The sequence below is a fragment of the Argiope bruennichi genome, chromosome 9, assembly GCF_947563725.1.
Source record: "Argiope bruennichi chromosome 9, qqArgBrue1.1, whole genome shotgun sequence".
Taxonomy (NCBI): domain Eukaryota; kingdom Metazoa; phylum Arthropoda; class Arachnida; order Araneae; family Araneidae; genus Argiope; species Argiope bruennichi.
In genome coordinates this window covers 101,504,526-101,520,590 of record NC_079159.1, presented here as the reverse complement: position 1 = coordinate 101,520,590, position 16,065 = coordinate 101,504,526, and the positions used below count along the sequence as shown (strand labels likewise).

General features: G+C 25.3%; 1 protein-coding gene across 2 annotated transcripts in view; it reads right to left on the bottom strand.

Moving 5' to 3' along the window:
- LOC129984093 (synaptonemal complex protein 1-like) overlaps positions 1–16,065 on the bottom strand; it is a 42,850-nt gene that overhangs the window by 580 nt on the left and 26,205 nt on the right. The window contains exons 18-29 of one of the 2 annotated variants that reach the window (XM_056093872.1): positions 14,862–14,999; positions 13,627–13,734; positions 13,178–13,279; positions 9,639–9,719; positions 8,434–8,511; positions 8,251–8,310; positions 7,103–7,177; positions 5,042–5,125; positions 4,882–4,959; positions 4,529–4,603; positions 3,063–3,152; positions 2,300–2,434 (exon numbers count right to left, since the gene is read on the bottom strand). In XM_056093872.1, coding sequence (XP_055949847.1) covers positions 2,300–2,434; positions 3,063–3,152; positions 4,529–4,603; positions 4,882–4,959; positions 5,042–5,125; positions 7,103–7,177; positions 8,251–8,310; positions 8,434–8,511; positions 9,639–9,719; positions 13,178–13,279; positions 13,627–13,734; positions 14,862–14,999 — 1,104 coding nt within the window. Of the gene's footprint in view, positions 1–2,299; positions 2,435–3,062; positions 3,153–4,528; positions 4,604–4,875; positions 4,960–5,041; positions 5,126–7,102; positions 7,178–8,250; positions 8,311–8,433; positions 8,512–9,638; positions 9,720–13,177; positions 13,280–13,626; positions 13,735–14,861; positions 15,000–16,065 lie in introns of both variants that reach the window. The other variant, XM_056093873.1, reaches the window with a different exon arrangement.

Here is a 16,065-nt window from a genome sequence, read left to right as displayed (position 1 = left end):
ATATCTAAATTTTTTATCAGATCTGCAACTTGTTAAAATAACTGAAATTGCATGCATGAATTGGAAACCAACCATAATTCTACTGCTTTTCAGGCACAATACTTAAATGTGAGTAAATTTTAATCAACTAAAATTTATTGCAACACACTATTTAAATTATAATAATTTGAAAATACAAATTAACATTTTTCTGTAATGCTTTATAAAAGCAGGAATATTGCAACTTAGTTATACAATACTGAATACTAAATAAAAATAGTGTCCAATTATAGTATGTGCTTTTAAGAAATATTATAATACACTGAAACTCTGACTTTGTATGATAACAGCATCTGTTGGAAATCAAAATTTAGCTACATTTAAATCTCATAAAAAGACAGTAATTACCATGTTGCTTTATTTATTAAATAAAATTTTCTTTATACATATCAATTTATATATTTTAGTAACCAATAAATTTTGAAAATGCTTTCTTCCTTCCCTATGCATAGTTATATTTTTTCTGTTATTGTTGAAGACAAGACTTAGCAATTGTTGCCATTATACCTACTATCATCATCATATATCGTTGAAATTCTTTGATTAACTAATTTGTACATATCATATTAATATATTTCTGAGTGATTTAATGCAGCATTTAATGTGAAATTTCAGATTTTCGCAAATTGTATTTTAGGATATTTTCAGCTCTCTCACTTTGATTTCCCTTTTGTACCTTAAAATTTTACATTTATCTTCTGCATATCTAAAGGTCAAAAAAAGATCAGATTACCTGCTCTCCTATGACAAAATATTAATTGTACCAAGTGCTTTATTCGTCCTCCTAGTTCCTCAAGCAGATAATCAAATCCAAATTTATAAAAAAAAAAAAAAAATTCCAACCAAATTTTTTAAGAAATTTGAACATAATTTCTTCAATTTGATATTAGCAATAAAAGTGCTACAAAATAAAATTTGAAAAAATTGTTGTTAAATGTGTAAGAATAAGTTGTATAAATATATTTGTCCTATTTATTATGTAAATGAACCTTTCTAATGGAATTGCACCTCATGCATTATACTATCATTAAAAACATAAATGCCCAGGTAATCTATCATCTAATTGCACAATGTCTTTGTGATACAATAACCTCACTTGCTTAGTTGTCATATTAAATGTGCAAATAATAAATAGAATCTTTAACTTTCAACAATAAAAGAAAATAACACAAATAAATAGTGTTGAGAATTGTGTTAGAAAAGTTGAGAAATCGCATTAAACTGATGACCTTAAAACAATGTAAAAATCAGTTTTGGCTGTAATACACTGTGAAATAAGCATAGAAAAATACTTCACCTAAATTTTTATTAAATCTCTGAAGTGCACATCTCCTCCTTCCTCCCAAGTTATATTTATATCAAATTTGATAGCTCTAGGTCAAACAATCTGGTTAATTTTTTTTATAATAACATTTTCTTATAAAATAGATAATAAAAGAAATAAAATAAGATTAAAATGGCAAAATTCAAACAATATAATGTCTAAACTTTTTTTTACTGAAGGTTATAATATTCCATTCTAATTGAAATTTAATGCAAAAGGAAAAGAATAAGCAAAATGCAAATCTGCTAAATAATAGTTCCCTACCTCCTAATCTGTGAAGAAGAAAAAATTAACCTGTGCCCCCCCCCCCCCCCCCCGACTTATTATAAAATATTTGGATCTCTCCCAAATATTTCAAATTCCTGGAAAGGGATTGCATCTTTACTTTTGAAAAATTTCATCAGAAAAACTTTTAGCTTCCAACTCTTGGAATTGTCGACTTTAATTAAGACTTTTTCATCAAACTAGTTTTATATAACAGAGAACAATGATTCAACATGAGGGGAATTAAGTAGAGAATCTGAATGCGCTGTTAAAATTATATTAAATGTTTAAGCTAAATTATTCATCAAAATCCTGATTTTGTTTAAGAGATCATAAAGAAAACAGAGATATATCACAGATGAAAATTACAAATTAAGATATACCTATATAAGCTGAAATAATACAATTTTTTAACCTGTTATTGCAAGAAAAAATTTTATGGAGATGGCACAGTGCTGGAAAAATTATGAATGACCTCTTAAGAAACAAAAATAAATGTATTTTAATATGATGCAAACTAGTTATTTGAATTCATCAAGTCAATTCCATGCTATAAAATTAGATTTCTAACTAACACACATGGAATTGTTTCAAATTTATGAAACTTATTAAAAAATTTCAGCAAAATAATTTCAAAGTATCTTAATAATCAAAATTCAACAAAATACTTACATCTGCATTTACGCACTGGTTATCCCTTTTCAATCTAGAGTTAGAGGAAGAGGATTTGTTTGTAGCTGATGAGTCAAGCTTACTATTAGAAAATGGTGACTTTTTTGGAGTCAAGCCCATAAATTTTTCAGAATCCTATAAAAATAAATTTCATATTTCTCTCCATTTATTTTGTAAGAATTAATTTCCAATTTAATTAACTTACCTATTTTTTAAAAACAAACTTTCACTAATATTTTTCAATTAAAAGTGAATTGTGATACAGTTCAGGTAAATTTTACTTTAATGGCAAAAAATATTTATTAACGATAACAGTTGGTTAGATATCAGGAATGCAAAGTATCTGAGATCAAAAGCATTTATTTACAGCATTACACAAACACTGAAATTTTTGAAAGATTAACATATAACATTTCAGAAGAAGAGAGGATTTCATTATCATCTCACTATCAATTTTGAAATGATTTTGTATTAGTCGGAAAATTTTATGAACAAATAAATTAGATGAAAAACTTTGCTTCTTGCAAACAGTTATTTTAAATTTGTGTAATATCAAATAATTTTAATAATTTCAAACTCATGAAATCAAACTAACTATAAAGTTTAACAAGAAAATTCTATCAATTAAAAATTAGCAAAATAATCTAAATTATTTAAACATCGAATTTCCTGGTGATACAACAAGAACAAATTTTGCAGTTAAAAATAGAGATAGGCTTTTTTTAAAACTAATTTAAAGGAAATTTTTCCAAATTATTCATACCTTGTCGAAGGCTAATTCTAAATATTCTGATCCACTTGAATCTACTTCCCATTTATTTTTTTCCATATTTAATAATGTTGATTTTTCATTCTGAAATCAACCAAGAATTAAAAACAATACATTTCATTCAAGTTTGATATCAAATAAATATTTATAGTACTGAACATTTTTGCTCTGAAGTATTTTTTTAATGCAGAATCCATTAAAAAATTATTTTTATATCACCTATTAAGGTACACCAAAACCTAAATTTGGCATAAAGGCATAATGAAGTACAAAATAGAAATTTCTATAAATTCTACTTTGAATCTTATTAAATAATTTTTTTAATTCGTGTAGAGCTAAATAATCTCAAATATTCAAACTTTAAATGTATTTCTTTCACATATGAACAACGAGGGAACATTTTGAACTCAACTTGAAAAAAAGAAAAATAGTTTAATACTTATATTGTCTAAGATAGATTTGTTTTAATATTATCAACAATGTATCATATATGCAAAGAAAATTACCAAATACCCATCCAAACGCCCATTTTAAACATGAGCTATTTTCCTATAAATTTATGTCTTCATTGCCTAAGATAGTTTCCAAAATAAAATCTTCTGATTAGCAGTTGCCGAACCCATTACCTTGTTCAATGCTTTTGAAATTTGTAAATAATACTACAAAAACAGATGAGTTGAGAATGTGGAAAAAAACTTCTCAGACTGGGGGGGGGGGTCAATGGGAAGATGTAATCGGGAACTATAAAACTGCCACCATACCATATCCTTATGGGAAAATTTAATATCAGTTAAAATTCAAAAGGCAAATTTAGTTACTGTTTTCAGGAGGGAATTAGAGACAAGAAAGTATATTAAATTAAGAATTTTGACAGTATTACAATATAAATATATGCATACAAACAAACCAGTTTTTGTGCAGTTGTGATGACCACATAAAAGAAATTGTATTAAGACAATATTTTAAAACTTTATAAATAGTTGTAACAAATAATTTTTTACAACATATTAAAGAAAAAAATGTACACGTTGAAGAGGGACCACATATCACATAAAAAAGAATGCACAATAACAGGTATGATTGTACACTCAAACCAGAAGAAAACAAAAACCAGAAGAAATCTATACAATGCATTTTCAAGCTAATTTTTTAAGAGTGAAAGTAAAATAACTAATCAAATTTGGCACATTAAATAAATGTATAATAATTATTTTACTTATATAATAATGTAACAATGTTACAGTAGTAAAGGATTAAAAAAGAATAAAGAGGCAATTTACTTCCTTAAAAAACTTTTTATCTCATTCCTGAAGACTTTTTTTTTTTTTTTTCCCTTAGATTGTGTATACTGAATGAAGGGAACTACTTTATAGCATATTAGTGAATTAAATGTTGTGCCTAAGAACAAATAAGTATTAAATCAGGAATAGTCTAATGCTCATAACTTTTAATAAAATAACCTTTTTTGAAGAATCAAGATATTTTGACACAGCAACATCATCCTTAAGTTTTGTCTCGGGAGCTTTTGAAGTATTCTGCAACAACAAAAAATGTCATTTGTTGGATTTAAATCCTATCTAGCTTATTTGAAAATAAATTAATAATGTTTATGACATAAGTTAGTATCCTAATAATTAATTATCTATATAAGAATTACTTCATTATTATTTTAATAAAATATTTATTTTTAAACTCGAATTAAGATGTATCAATGCAGATATGAATTTTTATATTTTATAAATAAAAGCATATGTAAATGAACAGCTAAAAAGATATCTGCAGTACAAGATTTTAAACATTTTCATACAATTACTTTTCCAAAATCAGTTTCACCAGAGCTTGTTGAATCAATATCATCATTCAGTATTTGGGAGGGTATTTTTACAGTATCCTGTGAAACAAATGGAATAAAATTACCTAAACCTTTTCTTCATACAGCATTAATGTATCAAATAAGATATTAAGCAAGATACCTTCTTCTCACATACACCTTCTTTGAGTCCAGAGAATATAGAGTCTTTTTCCAAACTTTTATTTTGTAGATGGTTCTGATTTTTCTAAGGGGAAACAATATTATTATTAAAATAATATCTCATTTTCTTTAGGTATTTCAATGATTTTTAGGATAATTCTTATAATTAATTTATTATCATATATTTATTAGCTGAAAAATTATTCTATGAAATTTAGTAAATATACGACTTTTACATCTAGTAAATACATGAAATACATTTCACTAATATTTAAAAGAAGTTCATGTTTTGGCGGAATAATGAAAATTTTAGTTTGGTCAAACAAAACAAATCTCTTATTATATAAAAAGATAAAATGTATAGCTTTTAAAGTGCATAAAAAGTTAATAAACTCTAAGCAATATTGGCAAAAGTTTTATTAAAAACAAAAGACTAAGAACAAATTGCCTATGTGGTTAAATTAAAATATTCTTGAAAAGAACTTTCAAAAGTCGTTTTAAGAAAGTTCAAGGACTATATACACTTTAGGAATAAAAATGAAAATGATGAGCATGAATCAAATATTTCACCATTAACATTTAAATGTGCCATTATTTTCTTGTTTACTACTTATATGAATAAATGAAAAGTAAAATAATAACCGTTATGAAGGATAATTTATTATGTTTATCTTATTGAATAAGCCAAAACTTATGTTCAAAGTGGGTACTTTGAGATCATAATTTCTCCATTAATTCTAGCAAGCCTACTATTTGTGTTAATTTAACAAACTAATTCAAGGTGCTCATTTCACAACAGATTTATACTTTAGCTGAAACAAAATTCATTATAAAAGAGAAAAGTGCTAGAGACAGATACAAATCAACAAACCTTTGTTTATAGTTAAACAAATGAAATAAAAACAGTGACATTAAAATATTTTAAATTTATGTTTTTAATTGATCTGCTAAAGTCTAAATTCCTAAAACTATATAATTCTGCTATACATTAAAAATCTCTATCTGCCTTTTCCACCACTAGTCTGGCATTTCACCATCATTTCAAAAAAATCATTTCTTCAATTCTTTATTTAAAAAAAAATCATTTAGTTTATCTGTATTATGTTTTTTTTTCTTATTCTTTTCCTCATTTTGAGATTGTTACCTTTGCTTGATCATCCATGTTTGTGAAATTATTTAGTGTGGGATTATTCGCATATAATCTAGGTCTAGGTTTTTGCATATAATCTACGTGAATCCATCGAAAATTCAGTATTTCACATTTTTTCATTTCATTGAAAAACAAACGTTTTGCAACATGCTCTTCTCTATATTTGAAGATTTGAATATACTATGGCTTTGTTATTTTCCATTGTTTTGCCTAATTTTTTAATTAGATATTGTAAAATTTATGTTATTGAAATACCACTTGTGATTGTTTTATCACTTTCATTTTTTTTTTTTTTCGTTAGCCTTGGTCTACTTGTAATTAATTTAAGGGTAGATAGCTTTGGTAAAATCAATCTCAAGATTTCCTTTTTCTCTTGTATACTTAGAAGCAATCATTATTCCATCAAATTTTCCTTTGGTTTTTGTACTGGAAGATTTAGGTATTGAATGGTTGCTCGATTATAATTAAAAAATAACCTTGAGTTAGTTATATAATTACCAAATAGTTTTATATTTACAAAAACTTTGCAATAGTTGTATTATAAAATAAAAAATTACGCAGCACAGAATAAATATAGTATAACCTTGCAAAATTTTTGAAACATTTGCATTTATAAGAATTTAGAAATAATTGAATATAATAAACATGAATAAAACATATATACATATAAAAAATTAATAATTCCAGGCCAATTATATTATATTAAAATTATGCAAAAGGCAGAGTGAAAAATACTTTATTTCAGGTACCATTTAAAGAATAAAAAAAATAATAATGATCTTCCAACACATTAATGCAGACTGTCAATGAAATATCCCCGTATTTAAAAATATAATAAGTTCCTTTTTCCCCCCCTTTAATATTCTAAAATAATGTGTTCAAATAGAAAAATATTTCAATATAGAAGTTTACTGTTTTTCTTTTTTTCTTTCCTGTATGAACTTTTGATCTTTTATTCTTGTTAGTTTCACGCATTTCATTTTGGCCCTATAAAAAAGAATAAAAACAATAGAATAAACTTTACTTAAACAAATGTGCATAACACAAAAGTAATATTTATAAATAAAGAGAATAAGTTTCAATTCAAATAAATATAGATGCCAGGGTTTGCAAGTCTAGAGCCTATGCCAATCTTTTTCATATATTTAATGATGACTTTAATGAAATTAAAATATATAATTACATAAATATAGTGAGCCAGCAATTGATTGTCAGTAGATGTCAATATTATCACTGTAAACACCAAAGCATCAAGCAATTGCATAGAAAGAGAGATGGTACATATTACGGAGAGCATCGATGATAAAAAAAACAAGGCATGAAGACTTACAATGTGCTATCTTGAAATTATTACCAATCAGAAATAACTCAAACCAAATTATTGCATATATTTCTTCTGTTGTAAATATTGCTTTTATTTTTTTTAAATTTATTTTACTTAATAGAAATGTAGATAAAAGAAGCCCCTGTTTTATTTATTGAACTTGCAATACCCTAATCAATCTGCAAAATCACATAATTTATTTTATTAATTTCCGTTAAAAACCAAAAGTTAATGTAAGAAATGATGATCGTTTTATTGGAATCTTAAAATAGTTCTTTCAATTTTTAGAGACAAAAGCTCAAATAAACTAGCAATTTTTGCAAAAGGGGGAAAATCCATAAGCCTGTTAATCAAAATATATGATGTAAATAAATAAAAAAACATATCAAAGATAACTGTTAAAGAAATACAAAGAGCATAATAATATATTTAATTTGTATATAATAAATGTTCGAAATAGCTGAAATGTTCTTTGAGATCAAATGAATTTGTAAACTAATATATCTAAAATTAAATATAAAAATTTTGACTTAATAATTTGTACACAGTAATAAAGAAAAAATTTGAAATATGTTGCGTACGTAAAACGTAATCACTGTTCTTAATCTAGCAAGCTGCTGTAGGAAACAATTGATAAAAAAACAAAAAAACAAATAATTGGAATGTTTGGTTAACTTATGTTATCATGAAAATGTAATGGTTACAATTAATTAACAAATGCAAAGAAAACACTAACTTCCATTTTTATTGATCCAGTGGTATTCTCTTTATTTTCATTTAAAGTCACTTCATTACCCTTCAAAAAAAATAATAATGTACAAACATATATATAATTGTAATCAATGCGAATAATGAACACATATATATATAACATAATGAGAAATGCAATAAATATTGCTTAAAAAGTAAAATACTATACTGTAAAATATTTGAAGTTTTCTAGATTTCCTTTTAATTTTTCCTTTTCAGATTTCAATTCATTCAACTCTTCTTCTTGCTAGAAAAAAAACAACAATACAGTATTTGAAATAAATATTATTCCAAAAATATCTTTATAAAATATCTAACAAATTCTAAAAATTAAACATCTAATTTCTTTTAGTTCTAATACCTATTTATTCTTTTCTTTTGTTATTTATGAAACAATGTTATTTAAAAATACATCTTTTTAAAATATGACTCAAGTAAAAACTACAATATAGCAAAAAATAATTAATAGGGTTTTTTTTTAACATTTTTCCATGTAATGGAAATTGACTGCAAAACTTGTATACTTTTTTTAAAAATCAAATTAGATATAGCATGCATGTATAATGTGTAAATCAACAAGAATAGGTTATAGTTTATTTTAGCGAGATGCAAACAAGAAAGAATAATATATCATATGTATATGCTAAGAAAATTTATTATGCTCCTTCATTTTTTAATTTGTTAAAGAATGCAAAAACCTAATAATAATATCATCAAAATATGATTTGATGCTTTGTGCTTCATTAGTACTTCAGGATTTTACGATGGTTATATCATTTTAAACTCTTATGAGAAATTCCTTGTGTTCCACAAGAAACTGTTTGCTTTTTCTTTTATTTTGTACTTTATAATGTTATATTTAAAAAAATATATATATAAAACTTTTATATAAAAAAGATGTTTTTTTTTTTTTTTTTTTAAGTAAAATACAATATAGCACCAATTAACTTCATTTCAAGTATTTTCTTAAAATAATCATAACCTTTTTAGTGCAAGCTATTCTACAATATCACTATGATTTTGTTTGATATTCTGAATGCAATACAATATCACAGCGATATTGTGAACTATCATGGAGATATTGCAACAATGTGGTACATTTTGTGTTAATAGTGTATATATAACACAAAATTTTTTAAATATAACAAGGTTTTTTTATATTCATTAGTATAAAAAATAATAGTTAATTTAAAATACATTTTTTGTTAATAGTATATGTATAAATAAACAAATAAATTTTTAAAATATATATTCATTAATATAAAAAATAATACCTAATTTGAAATACAACAGCTTTTGTATAGTAGTTATATAGAATCTACACAATAGATACAAAAGAAAATTTCAATAAATCTAGAAACTTTACATAATTACTTTGGTAATTCTGAGTTTCAATTCCTCAATTTCATCTTTCTGTTTCTGATTTAAGGATTTTAATGTGTGGAATTCTTCAACCTGATAAAAAAATAAAGCATGTCATATTTTATATATATATATATATATATAAGCAAATGCAGAAATACTTTCTGCTTTTACTCCTCAATTTAACATAATGCAATAAATGCAAAGAGGAAGCTAGCAAAATAAATGCTCCAACTCTGTGCTAATAAATTTTAAGATGCAGTTACATGAATCTTAAATAAATTGCAAATATGGAGTTGAAAAGCTATGAAGCTAAACTTTGTAATGAAAGCTGAACCATGTGGCAGTGGATGAAGTAACAGCATTTATTATATAGAAAATTATATTGTTTTACTGGCCAGTTTCTCTATTCTTAAATTGTATTATTGTTCTTTTTATTCTATTCTAAAATTTTTCAAAACCAAATTTCAAAATAAATTTCATTAAAGCAACAACAGTTTTATTCAATGATGCACATCAAATAGAATCTATGATCATTACAAATTATACTACACCCTAGCAAGGGCAACAACTCACCATAAACAACACAAAAAAAACAGTAAATAAAAATTTCTTACCTTAAAATTCAGGTTTTGAGATACAATGAGTCACCACTAGAATTACAAGTGTGCAAAATTTCAAGCTTAAATGTGATAGATAAGCCTGGACATCACAGATACCCAGATCCACAAGGTATGTCATTTACAAACATAGATTTCTGTATTTCAATATAGATAACTCAAATCTCTACTCTTCTCTCTCCTCTTTTGAATATCTTCCATTTTAGAATATAATACAAAGGTAAAATTGAGAAATAAAAATAAATAAAGAATAAAAAGAAATTTTCTCTTTTCTTTTTTCACAGTCACTCTTGAAGGGCAGTTACATTTAGATAATCTCAATGAGCTGTTAAAATTTTCATAACAAAGAGCTAGCAGTTAGAGATATGTGGTTAAATTAATACTGTGGAAATCATTTCGAATTCATATTGACCAGAAAAATAAATAACATTTACAAACTTCCCCCAAGTTTTTAGCTGGCTAGAAAAAGAATTATAAATTTTTGAAATAATACACTTTAAGCAAAAAATATAGCTACACAGCAAAAAAAATAATAGTTAAACAAACAAATAATAGTTTCCTATGAAGAAAATTTATATGAAGAGAAAAAGTGTTGGATCACCAAATGAATTTGTTAAATTTCATTTAGCTACGGCATAAAAAATCTCTATTTTGTGTAACATATATTTTAATAAGTATTACTTAGTATAAGTATGGGCAAAAACTAAATTCTCTATTACATAGTTTTCTTTTTTAAAAAAAAAAACTCTTTTCTTAGTTTTTGCTTCTAAATAAAATTTACATGCATTTGTATGCAAAATTTGAACCCAATCTATGTGTTGTCAGTCCTTCCTAATACATAACTTCTGAATATTTACAGTAAATGAAGTTTGATTGTCGTATTTTATTCCTTTTTAATACATATCATTACACTCTTTATGGACATTTTGCACTCTTCACTCATGAAATTATAAATTTATATCATATTATTTACATGAATAATTTTGACACCTAAATTATATAATAAATATAATATAAAACTGCATTATTCTTCACTCAATCTATTAGTTGGAATGCCACAAGCAATTAGATGGGAAGGAAGCTAGTAGGACAAGGGAGAAAAATTCTTGGAAAAAAAAAATTGATAGAGGAAAGTTTATCATGAAAAATAATAGTCACTGATGAGGTAGGGTTATCTGCCATTTTTGTAGTCTATAAAGCTGAAAAAATGCAAGAAGTGCAAAAAAAATCTGAAAATGCAAATGCAAGGTTGGGTAAAACAACAGCAATGCCAGTAATTCAATCTATCAAGATAAAGGGAAAATATCAAGAGATATTCTGAATGTTAAATTGGTTCAACGTGCCTCTCACTTTACCTTAGAACATGTTACCAATGAAGTTATTTTATTTTCAGAAACAAGCCGCCTTTACATAAATTGTCACCAGTTCAGTAGTTGTGACAATTTATGTAAAAGCCCTGTATCAATTAATAAACTGCAATGCATCATTCAGGCCATCCAGTCTGGTAGAGGGCAAAAACCAGTACCAATAAGAAAATGTGATTAATGTAATGACTGCAGTCATTGACAACCTCAAAGAAAACAGTGCACAGGTCAGTAGTGCGACAATTCAATTTAAATCTTTTATCATTATGAAAAATTTTACATACAGTTCTTCGCTTTTACCCTTACAAGATAAGTCATAGACAAGCATATTATCACAGAATGATTATAATAAATGGCCAGAATTTGTTCTACCACATCTTAACAGGGATGCAAGTGAACAATGCTTGCTATGGAAAATTTTTTGGAGAAATAAGGACCACTTTCACCTAAAAAGGGCAAATAACACTCACAGTTCTTGAATTTGGGCATCCAAACAGCTTCATGCAGTTCAGAAAATCTCATTACCTTCACAAAGACTCGCTGTTTGGTGCAGCTTTATAGCTGAATTCATCATTCAGCTTTTTTTTTTTTTTTTACAGAACATTATTCTAACAGATAACAGATTTATAGCACTACCAAGCAAAGATTATATATACTGACTTTTATGTATGTCAGAGCAGTAGCGCACATTTGTCTATCAGTATAGTGGCTGTTGTACCACTATTTAACAGAAGAAGAAAAATCATAAGTACACACACTTGCATGGGCAATTCCTTCCCCGGATGTAATTCCAAATTACTTTTAGCCTAAGGGATTATTTACAGCTCAAATGCTTGGGGTTAGGACTCTAACAGCTAATAAAGATAAGATATCATGGGCTGTATTGAGAATTCCCAGTAACACTTTGTAATTTTGAGTCCATGAGAAAAGTGATTACAAGTGATGATTGTGTGGTTCACAATGAAGATTATTACATTGTATGAAATGCAATATGTGGTTTACAAGGAAAATGATTTTACTGTAAGTCTTTAATGTCCTCATCAAGGAAGTATTTTTATTTAATAAAGTGTTATGGTGCACTAAAATATCATCTCTCAAAATCTTCAGGGCAGTTAATTTCCTGCATTAGAGTGGTAATGCCTAAAATTTCTCCTTTGATATTCATTTGTCTTACAACTTAATTATGCAGACAACAACAATTCCATATTTTACACGCCGGCAAATTTTGGAGTAAATTCTTTTTTCTTTCGTTTTAAAAAACATCATTTTCATATGTTTCTTTATATTTTCTTATGTTTGTTAGGATGTCTACTATTATTTAACATAAATCCTTCTACGAGATTTGGTGATATTTAAGTTGATAAATGGTTCTGAGTAGTGTTAGCATTAAAAAAAAGAATGCTTTGTACACATACACAAGTCATTAAACATCTATTGTCACTTTTGAGTCAAATCATGCAATTAGAATAAATTCTAACATTTATAATCTGGACAAGTAAATTAAATACACATAACTTTGTTCTGAATTTAAAATTAAAATTATAATTCTAAATTAATACAATCTTACCTTGACATTCATAATTCTCATTTCCTGTTCAAGTCTACGAACTTGTTCTTGAAATTTTATAATCTCTTTCTCCTTAGTTATCCTATCATTATTATAGCTATCCTGTGTAAATAAAGACAATGGCAATGATAAAAGAAAGAAACATAAGCACATTTTTTATTAATAAATCAATAAAAAAGAAATTGCTTAATTCAATAAGGAAATAGCTTAGTATTAATAGCTACTGTATTAATGTAAGATAGTCAATAAGAATACATCTACTTCAGTTGCAAAATTTTTATTTCTAAGTATTGTGGTATAATGTACATATATAAAATACTTATATGAAAGCAAAAACAGGCAGTTAAGCAATCTAATTATAATTGAATAAATACAGATTTTAAAAATTACACTTAGATTTTTTTTGCAAATTTGCAGTAAAATAAAAATATATAAACAACACATCATACCTCTGCATCATTTAACATCTTCATGATTTCCATGTTTTCTGTTTTTTGTTTCTGAAGTGCTTCTTCAGCTTTTTGAAGAGTTATGTTAAGATTTTCCATTTGTTTTAGCTGTATAAATGTTTCATTAAAGAACTTGGTATACATATTATATTTAAAATATAGAAATTTGCAACTTATCTAATGGAAATTAATATAGAGATTGGTAATGACAAAAATCTAAAAGATATAATTTATTAAAACTGAAAGCAAAAGCAGAAATTTATATTTAATTTTTATAATACTGTTTTAAGAAAGATAATTATTCTTGCTGCGATAATAATTGTTTTTCATCTTTTCAATTACTTTCCTCTTCAAAAAATATCACAAATGTGAAATCAGAAGTATAGATATAAAAAAAATAAGGCTATATGAAGTTCTTCAAATAGTTATGATTAACGGAACTGTGCTTAAGTTCTTTTAAATCATATTATTCATCAATAATCATTAGCTGTTAATATTATAACTCTTTTTATTTCGGAATTCAAGAATATGAAGGCACAATTCTATCCATACATCAGACAGATGTAAAATTTGAATAGATAGTTTTCATCATTGCTCGTTCAGAAACCAAAAAAAAATTAAAATTCAAGATTTTAATACAAATCTATCAAAAATGAAAAATAAATTCAATATCACATCAATAAATAAATCATAATTCTAAATTTACAAAAAATAGTTTCACTAACAATTTTAAATTTTTCTTACCAAATCATAGAATGAAAGTAAAAAAAAAAAAATGCAGATATATATTTGCAGATATATTTTACCAACACTTTGGTAAAAAAACTGTTCTGATGACATTAGAACTATGCTTTATGTGCATCTAAAAGGCATGCTATTTAATGCATGATTGATGGTAACTTTTTATTTACATCAATAAACATGTAACAATGATTATATATATTTAGCAAAATAAAACTGTGCAAATATATATTCAGAAAAATAGTGCATAGTCAATGATAGAAAGTAAATTCATTAATAATCAGAATTGTTGTTTCCTAAAGCTTACACATCCATCTCTAAAAAATAAACATACAAATTGCCTTTTTATAAATTTTCCATATTCATTGGCTTGAATATAATTTCTTTCTCATGATTTAGTTTTTTGTATTATAGAATAAAACAATTCTTTCCATAATATAGAATAACAAAAAGCAAACAAAATTATTTAATATGGATTTTTGTAAAGTATATACCTGAGTTGCAAGTTGTTCACATTCTAAACAAGTAGCAACTTTTTCTGCTTCAATTTTGTCTTTTAGAGAGATATTTTCACATCTCAGACTTTCCAATAGTTCTTGACAAGAATTGACTGTAAATTCCAAGTTCAATACCTAAATTTTAGATTAAAAATAATAATGAAAATATGAAAAATAAATCCTTATTAAAGAAAGTATACAAATTTTGTTATTACACCTATTTTATTTTTTATTTCTATTTATTATTTATTTATTTATTATTTATTATTTTCATTAGTTATTTTGTTATTATATAGTTACACCTTAACTATTGGAAATTAACTAAGAAATGGTATCAAACAATATTTAAAAGTAGGATTTTGTTGTTTTGTGAAAAAAATTTTATATCATTCAGTATTCAAAATATATAAAGATAATAAAAGGAAAAATAAAATTAAAGCATTACTATTGCCCAATAATTACTGAATAAGAGAACAGAATTATATCATTATGAATTAATGAATCAAAAAATTAAACCATTTTCAGTTTAAACTTTTGCAAATAAATAAAAAAATTAAAGTATTATTTTTTTAAAAATACATAACATTTCAGATGAGTAATATGTATTATAAAAATGAATGATCACCAGAATGCTTTGAAAACATTTGTTACCAAGTTAATAAAAAAAAATTCACAGAGGATACAGTTCAGAAATATATATATCTATAATGTTTTATTAATATCAATTATAATTTAATTTTATCAATATAATTAAATATATATATATATCTATAATGTTTTATAAAGGCAAGAGATCTATATATTTAAAATAATAAGGAAAAAGCAAATGAACCAGTCGCCTAGTCCAACTAATAGTCTAAATTTGGCAATTTTTTTTTCCCCAAATAAAATCACATAACCTCTACACCTATCATCAAGGGTCACCTGCTTTTAGCAATTATCCACTTTTGAGAAAAAATTAAATAAATACTTCTTCACTATACATTTTTATGAGAAAAGTCCCATGGCAGATTTCAATTACCAATAACAACTAAATTGATTTTAAAGGCTCTTATTTCATGTGAAAGTTTATGAACTTTGGATATATCATCAATGGTTCACTTGCCTTTCTTGACTGACAGAAATTAAAAAACAGAAATAATTGCTAAGCCATATTAAAAATTCTGAAAACTAACAGGAAGATCCTAAATGCGTTCAGAAT